General features: G+C 40.6%; 1 protein-coding gene across 1 annotated transcript in view; it reads right to left on the bottom strand.

Annotated features, from left to right (window-relative positions):
• Window positions 1–1,952: 1,952 nt before the first annotated feature.
• The window catches only part of MCMDC2 (minichromosome maintenance domain containing 2), a 57,030-nt gene continuing 50,709 nt past the window's right edge, over window positions 1,953–8,273 (bottom strand). Inside the window, 1 exon segment of the mRNA XM_033202755.1 lies at window positions 1,953–2,387. Coding sequence (XP_033058646.1) covers window positions 2,221–2,387 — 167 coding nt within the window. The 3' untranslated portion in view covers window positions 1,953–2,220.

The following is an 8,273-nucleotide window of genomic DNA, read 5'->3' as shown; positions in this document are numbered from 1 at the left end:
GGGAGATTAAGGTGGCAGTGATTTATGATTGCATCAGTACGCTACAGTTTGGGTGACAGCTACATATAAATATGTATATATAAATATAGAGAAGTAAATAAAAGCCATCTTTGTGCCATGCATGGTGGCTCACTCCTGTAATCCCAACATTTTGGGAAGCTGAGGTACAGAGATGGGAGGATAACTTGAGACCAGCCTGAGAAACATGGCGAAATCCCATCTCTACAAAAAACCACAAAAGTTAGCCCAGGGTGGTAGCATGTCCCTGTAGTACCAGCTACTCGGAGGGCTAAGGTGGGAGAATTGCTTGCAAGGTCAAGGCTGCAGGGAGCTGAGATGGCGCCACTGCCCTCCAAACTGGGTGACAGCCCCTGTCTCAAAAAAAATTAAAAAAAAACTTTTTAAACTTTCCAATTGTAAAAGGATCCTAGTTTCATAAAATAGGAATGTGTTTTGCCTTCACCTCATAGAGAGCCAGACATGTTTGAAATGTAGTATTTGAGAAGCACAAAATAAACGTCTTAACATTATAGAACTGTAATGTGTAAATATTTTGCTGAAGACTACCTTTGTCACCGGGTGTGTTGGCTCATACCTGTAATCCCAGCACTTTGGGAGGCCAAGGCAGGCAGATCACCTGAGGTCGGGAGTTCGAGACCAGCCTGGCCAACATGGTGAAACCCTGTCTCTACTAAAAAGACAAAAATTAGCCGGTCATGGTGGAGTGCACCTGTAATCCCAGCTACTTGGGAGACTGAGGCAGGAGAATCTCTTGAACCTGTGAGGTGGAGGTTGCAGTGAGCCAAGATCGTGCCACTGCACTCCAGCCTGGGTGACAGAGCAAGACCCTGTCTCAGAAAACAAAAATACTACCTTTGGCTTCTGAAAACTAATACTGTTTTCTCGCTGCTACTAGTAGGTATTCAATAATACTGAACAACTTCCTCTGGGTCCTGTGCAGAATGAGAGGTCCAGCTGTATAGTTAAAACATCTCTGTTGCCGGGCGCGGTGGCTCAAGCCTGTAATCCCAGCACTTTGGGAGGCCGAGACGGGCGGATCACGAGGTCAGGAGATCAAGACCATCCTGGCTAACATGGTGAAACCCCGTCTCTACTAAAAAATACAAAAAACTAGCCGGGCGACATGGCGGGCGCCTGTAGTCCCAGCTGCTTGGGAGGCTGAGGCAGGAGAATGGCGTAAACCCAGGAGGCGGAGCTTGCAGTGAGCTGAGACCCGGCCACTGCACTCCAGCCTGGGCGGCAGAGCGAGACTCCGTCTCAAAAAAAAAAATCTCTGTTAAGGGACCAATTTTGAAAGAATTGATGCATGGTAGCATCTTGGTTAATAAAGTGGCAATTTGGTAATGACATTTTGCTTTTCTGTGAATAGAACTGATCTTTTACTAAAGTTATGGAAACTGAACTAAAAAGGATTTGTAAATTTTACAAGGTAGATTTGTTTTCTCATGATGCCCCTATCTTCAGAGCAGATATCTTCCCTCCAAAAATGAGGACTAGATTTGCAAGTTGGTTTCTTTGCCTTTTGGAACCTTTCTTGTAACCAGTTAGGGTTAGAGAGCCACTTTATAAGTTAATGGCTCCTTGATTCCGTGTAAAGTATTTTTTTCATTTAACCTGGCATATACATGAAAACTTCCAAGGCTTTTCCTGATTCCAGATTTAGGTCTTCTAAAACAGTAGTATGTAATGGGCATGCTAGCAATAAAGCATGAAAAGGCCTTACATTTGAAACTTGGGGTTATATAAAATATTTAGTCATGAGTTTAGCAAGTTCACTAGTGAAGAAAAATGTTTTAATTTGTAGGTAAAGAGTTATTGCCATCTTGTGACAGTAGAGTGAACTACATAAAGGTTGACATTTTACACACTGCTTAAATTGCAACATTCTTTACATTTTTATCTGTTCACCACTGGTATTCTGGGCTAACCAGTTTATAGTATTCTCCTTGACAACTTTATCACTTTAAATTGTCCACATTGTTCTAAGTTTTAAAATTCTGTTGATTTTAGAGGTTTGGATTAGTATTTATCACATTAGCAATTAGTTTTGAGGGGACTATATTTTATATTTTTAAAAATAGTATTGTAATATATTCCTGTACAAAGTATTATCAAAGCATTACTTCAAAGTCACTCTCAAAATACTCACACTTTTTCTCCACTGCTTAAGTAGGAATGAACAAAAATTCCTCAAATTGTTTATTCATCACTAGAGAAAATAGTTGTCCCAGGTCCATATGTGGCAATAAATTGTTCCAGCTGTTGTTGGCACTGAGTTAGATAGAGATCCCTTTGCTCTAAGTATTCTTCATTATACAGTTCAAATGGAAATACTGCATTCGGAGCAACACAAAATACAGTGGCCCCTAAATGAAGAAGATAATAGAGTGTAAATGACAAATACTGCTTAAAATGACAAATATGAAATCACATTTTCAACCAAAATATTTTATTGGAATCATACAAATTAAGCCCAAGCCCATGTGGTTCTGTGAAAAATAAAAGTTAAAAAATTAAGTTTTGACCTATTCAGAAGAGTATTTCAATAATCATTATTGAACTCTGACTCTTGTTTTCTGAAACCCAGAAAGCAGGTTCAGTAAATGCACAAACATTGGTACTAGGGCCAATGGAAGAAGTATGTTGATGTTTATAAAGTTTAGAACTAGAAATTTGTCTTCTGAAATAGTCATTATAGTTTTGAAGCTGACTACTGATGTGAGGAGGTGACAGGAGTAGGGAGAAAAGGTACTGGAAAGTAGGGAAACACAAATCTTTATTTGATAAATGTTAAGTGGATGATCAAAGATAAAGACATTGTAGTACATTTCTCAGTTGTTTAACCCATTCACATAAAGGCAGACAACATAAATCTATGGAAGGGTTTCAAGGCCATTCTAGGGGAAAGGACAGACTTACTTTGGATTTGGCAATGATTTCCTGAATGTGACATCAAAAGTACAGGCACCAAAAGAAAATATACATAAATGGGACCACATCAAAATTTAAAACTGCATAAAACAATACAACCAACAGTGAAAAGACAACCAATGGAATGGGAGAAAATACTTGCAAATCATATCTCTGATAAAGGGGTCTATAAATCCACAGTAAGAAAATAATCATTAAAAAATAGGCGGAGAACTAAAGTCATTTCTCTAAAGAAAAACAAACGACCAATAAGCACATGAGAAAGATGTTCAACATCACTAATCATTACGAAAATACAAATCAAAACTACGATGAGTTGCCACCTCACACCCACAAAGATTTATTATAAAAATAAAAAACAAAATGACAGGTGTTGGAGAGGATGTGGAGAAATTAGAAGCTTTGTGCACTGTTGGGAATGGAAAATGGTGCACCCACTGTGGAAAACAGGATGGCGGCATCAAAAAGAGTAAACAATTACTGTATGATACAGCAATTTCACTTCTGGGTATATACCCAAAGAATTGAAAGCAGGGTCTTAAAGAGATATTAGCACACCCACGTTCATAGCAGTGTAATTCACAATAGCCAAAGGTGGAAGCAACAGAAATGTCCATTGACAGGTGAGTGGATAAACAAAACATTGTATTTACATGCAATAGGATATTATTCAGCCTTAAAAAGAAGGAAATTCTAATACATGTACAATATGGATGAACCTTGAGAACATTATGCTAAGTGAAATAAGCCAGTCATGAAAGGACAAATGTATGATTCCACTTATATGAGGTACCTAGAATAGTCAAATTCATAGAGGCAGTAGAGTGATGGTTCCCAGGAGGAGTAGAGGAGGAAATGAGGAGTTATTGTTTAATGGGTACGCAGTTTCAGTTTGGGAAGATGAAAAAGCTCTGGAGACGAACAGTGGTGATGGTTGCACAACAGTGTGAATGTGAATGTACTTAACACACTGAACTGAACATTTTAAAATAGTTAAAATAAGTAGATTTTATGTATATTTTACTTCAATTTAAAAATTGACCATGAGGAGATAAGCTCTTCTCTTTTATTCATTAATTCATTGAACAAGTACTTAATGTGACAGGCCAAGAATACAGTCTAGCAACTGTGCCAGGCAGTGCCCACCTTCCTAGAGCCTCATAAGAACAGCCTCAGACTTCTGACTGCTTCCTTTCCTACCTGACCTTCTCTGAAAGCTTACTATCCCTTAAGAACACTGCTTTCCTTGTGCCTCTCCAAAATGAAGCTATTTTTTCCCAAACATCCCATATACACAGTGTCACAAGACATAATCAGAGCCTAGCTTGCTGCCCCTCTGCTGCTTCCAGACCATTCTTGCCCATGCTTCCCTTTTGGTAAAAATCCTTTCTCCTTTGATGCTCAGTGCCACCTGGTTTTACTGTCCTTCTCCTTCTATAGTCAACCAGCAGCTCTCAGCACTTTGCTCAAAATCTTCCTTTCTTCCCTAATACCTGACATTCAGTGATTTTCATGTGGATGACCCATTTAACTCCCTTGCGATGTCCCACCTTTCCCTTCCGCCTCAGCCATACATCCCACAGTCACAGGAAACTAATATCACCAGAAACTTACTTCAAACCCTTGAGTTCCCACTCACTTCAAAACCACAACCCACTCCCCTACTCTACCTCCTGTGCTTCCAGTTCACTTGCTCAAATGTTTCAGGTCTACTTCAGAGACCTCCAATCTGCTTTCTCTAATTCACTTTCTTCGTTAACCAGCTTAAAAGTCCCTCCCTTTAGTCAGTCCCCCCACTCCTTTGCCCCTCAGCACCACTCTGCCACACTCACTTATCAAAACCTCAACTCTGCACGAACCCAACCATTCACCTTGTGCTGGCACGAAGGCTGCTAGGCAGAAAATCACACAACTGGCATTTCTTCTTTTCCCTTTAAGTGAATCACAGTAACTCTAAACGATCACCTGCCTGGCAAGCCTGCTGAGTTTCCCTCAGACACTTCTCTTGTAGCCCCAACAATGATATTACATTCCATTCTTTCCTCCTCAAACCTTTCATTTTCAGCTGATAACATCAAGTAAAGTATATGGCCAAACTTACAAACCTAACCTGGTTCTGTATCTGTTTTCTTCCCATCTGTAAAATGAATAAATGACCCATCTATCAGAGGCCAATACATGTACCCTGGATCCTATCCCCTCTCACCCTTTTTGTACTTCACTCGTTGATCTTCCTGTCTTTCTGTAGTGTTACTAGCTTACTCTCTACTGCACATCATACGATTTTATACCTTCTATCTAAAAAAAAAAAAAATTCCTTCCTGAACCACACATCCTTCTCCAGTGATTCCCTCATTTTTTTCCTCATCTTCATAGTTTGTCTATGTGTGCTGTCTCCGTAGCCTCATCTCCATTCCCACGCCACTGAAATAGCTTTGATCATGGCTACCTACAACCTTTAGGTTACCAAACTGAATCTCACTCAAACTCTCAGTAGCATGTGATTCAGTTGACCACTCTGCCCCTTTCTGGAAAAACTCTCATTTCTTAGAAAATCACACAACACGATTTTCTTTCTATATTCTAGCTACTGCTCCTAAGCCTCCTTTGTTAGTTCCTCCTCCACAACCCCGTATAAATACTGGAATCTTCAAGGGCAGTCCTGGGGTTCCCACTAGTCTCTATTTAGGCGATTTCATCCATTCCTTGGCTTTGAGTACCATCTCTATGCTGGTGATTCCTAAATTATATTCCTAGGTTAGAACTTTTTTCTAAGCTCCAGATTCTTTTATCTCTGTATTGATATATCTGTAGGATATCTCCTTTAAAAAAAAAAAAAGCTATATATATACTCTTTTCCTCCACTGCTTAAGTAGGAATGAACAAAAATTCATATATATAACTTTTTTTTTTTTTTTGAGATGGAGTCTTGCTCTGTCACCCAGGCTGGAGTGCAGTGGCATGATCTTGGCTCACTGCAACCTCTACCTCTCGGGTTCAAGCAATTCTCCTGCCTCAGGCTCCCGAGTAGTTGGGATTACAGACGCCTGCCACCACACCCAGCTACTTGTCTTTTTTTTATTTATTTTTTTTGTTGAGACGGAGTCTCACTCTGTCACCCAGGCTGGAGTGCAGTGGCTGGATCTCAGCTCACTGCAAGCTCCGCCTTCCAGGTTTATGCCATTCTCTTGCCTCAGCCTCCCAAGTAGCTGGGACTACAGGTGCCCACCACCTCGCCTGGCTAGTTTTTCGTATTTTTTAAGTAGAGACGGGGTTTCACCGTGTTAGCCAGGATGGTCTTGATCTCCTGACCTCGTGATCTGCCCTTCTTGGCCTCCCAAAGTGCTAGGATTACAGGCTTGAGCCACCGAGCCCGGCCTACTTGTCTTTTTAGTAGAGACAGGGTTTCACCAGGCTGGTCTTGAACTCCTGACCTTGTGATCCGCCCACCTCGGCCTCCCAAAGTGCTGGCGTGAGCCACCGCTCCTGGCCATTTATTATTTTTTTAAAATTAAGGTCTTGTTATGTTGCCCAGGCTGGTTTCAAACTCTTGGACTCAAGCAATCCTTTCGCTTTGGCCTCCCAAAGTGCTGAGATTACAGATATGAGCCACTGTGCTCAGCCTATAGAATATCTCAAAGTTATATCTATAATTTGATTTTTCTCCCAGGTCTTTTTCTTTCGTTCTCCCCAGATTTGGTAATTGGCATGATTATCCACCCAGCTGCTCAAGGCAGAAACATGGGAGTTTTCCTTAATTACTCCCTCTCCTCCCTTCCCCTACCCCCAACTCTTAAATCTAGTTCATGAGCATGACCTATTGGTTTTTGCATCTAATGTGTATCTCTAATTCACTAATTTCTTTTCATTTCTACTGACTCTACCTAGTCGAATCTCTCATTATCAACTAACTGGACTACAACAACTAGTCTCCCACTTTCTGCTCTTAACCATTCTCCATACCATTCTCCATACCTTTTATGTACATTGGGAAAACAAATAATTGACATGGCTTGCTTTATTGTGATACTCACTTTTTTGTGGAACTGAACCACTTTTTTGATCTGGAACTGAACTTGCAATATCTCTGAGGTATGGCTGTATATATTAAAACTGTAAAGGTAATTTGAGGTTAATTATAATTTGAGGATTGAGGTATTAAAATTATAGTGTGTTATATGTGCTCATAATATGCCTCATAATTATCACTATTTGAACTAAATATTCATTATCTTTTTTCCAATCTGTGAGTCAATAAATATTTATTGAATGATCACTAGGTGCTAGGCCACATTTTTGTTATCCAGTCTATCATTGATGGCCTTTAGGATGATGCTGTTTGCTAGCATATTTACCCACAGTGGAACTTCTTTCAAAATTGCAGGCAATCCTCTCAAACACTGCCACTGCTTTATCAACTAAGTTTGTGGACTATTCTAAATCCTTTGTTGTCATTTCAACAATGTTCACAGAATCTTCCCCAGGAATAGATTCCATCTCAAGAAACCACTTTCTTTACATCCATAAGAAGCAACTTTTCATCTATTCATGTTTGATCATCAGTCTACAGCAATTAAGTCACATCTTCAGGCTCCACTTCTAATTCTAGTTCTCTTGCCGTTTCCGCCACATTTGCAGTTACTTCCTCCACTGAAGTCTTGAACCCCTTAAAGTCAGCCAGGAGGGCTGGAATCAACTTCTTCCAAACTCCTGTTAATGTAGATATTTTAACCTCCTCCCATAAATCATGAATGTTCTTAATCGCATCTAGAATGGCAAATCTTTTCCAGAAGGTTTTCAATGACTTTGCCCAGCTCCATCAGAGGAATCGTGGCAGTGATGGACATAACAAGGCTTGAATGTTGAAATTACTTCTTTATCCAGGGGCTGCAGAAAGCATGTTAGCAGGCATAATAACAACATTCATGTCCTTGTACATCTCCATTCGAACTCTTGGGAGACCAGGTGGATTGTCAATGAGCAGTAATCTTTTGAAGGGAATCCTTTTTTTTTTTTTTCCTTGAGACAGAGTCTCGCCCAGTCACCCAGGCTGGAGTGCAATGGTACGATCTTGGCTCACTGCAACCCCTGCCTCCCGGGTTCCAGCAATTCTCTGCCTCAGCCTCCCGAGTAGCTGGGATTACAGGTGCCTGCCAGCACACCCAGCTAATTTTTGTATTTTTAGTAGAGACAGGGTTTCACCATCTTGGCCAGGCTGGTCTTGAACTCCTGACCTTGTGATCCACCTGCCTCGGCCTCCCAAAGTGCTGGACTACAGGCATGAGCCACCGCACCCAGCCCTGGGAATCCTTTTTTTCTGA

Source organism: Trachypithecus francoisi, unplaced genomic scaffold (assembly GCF_009764315.1).
Source record: "Trachypithecus francoisi isolate TF-2019V2 unplaced genomic scaffold, Tfra_2.0 Lachesis_group7, whole genome shotgun sequence".
Taxonomy (NCBI): Eukaryota; Metazoa; Chordata; class Mammalia; order Primates; family Cercopithecidae; genus Trachypithecus; species Trachypithecus francoisi.
Note: the sequence above shows the minus strand (reverse complement) of the source record. Positions and strands in the feature narration are given on the sequence as shown.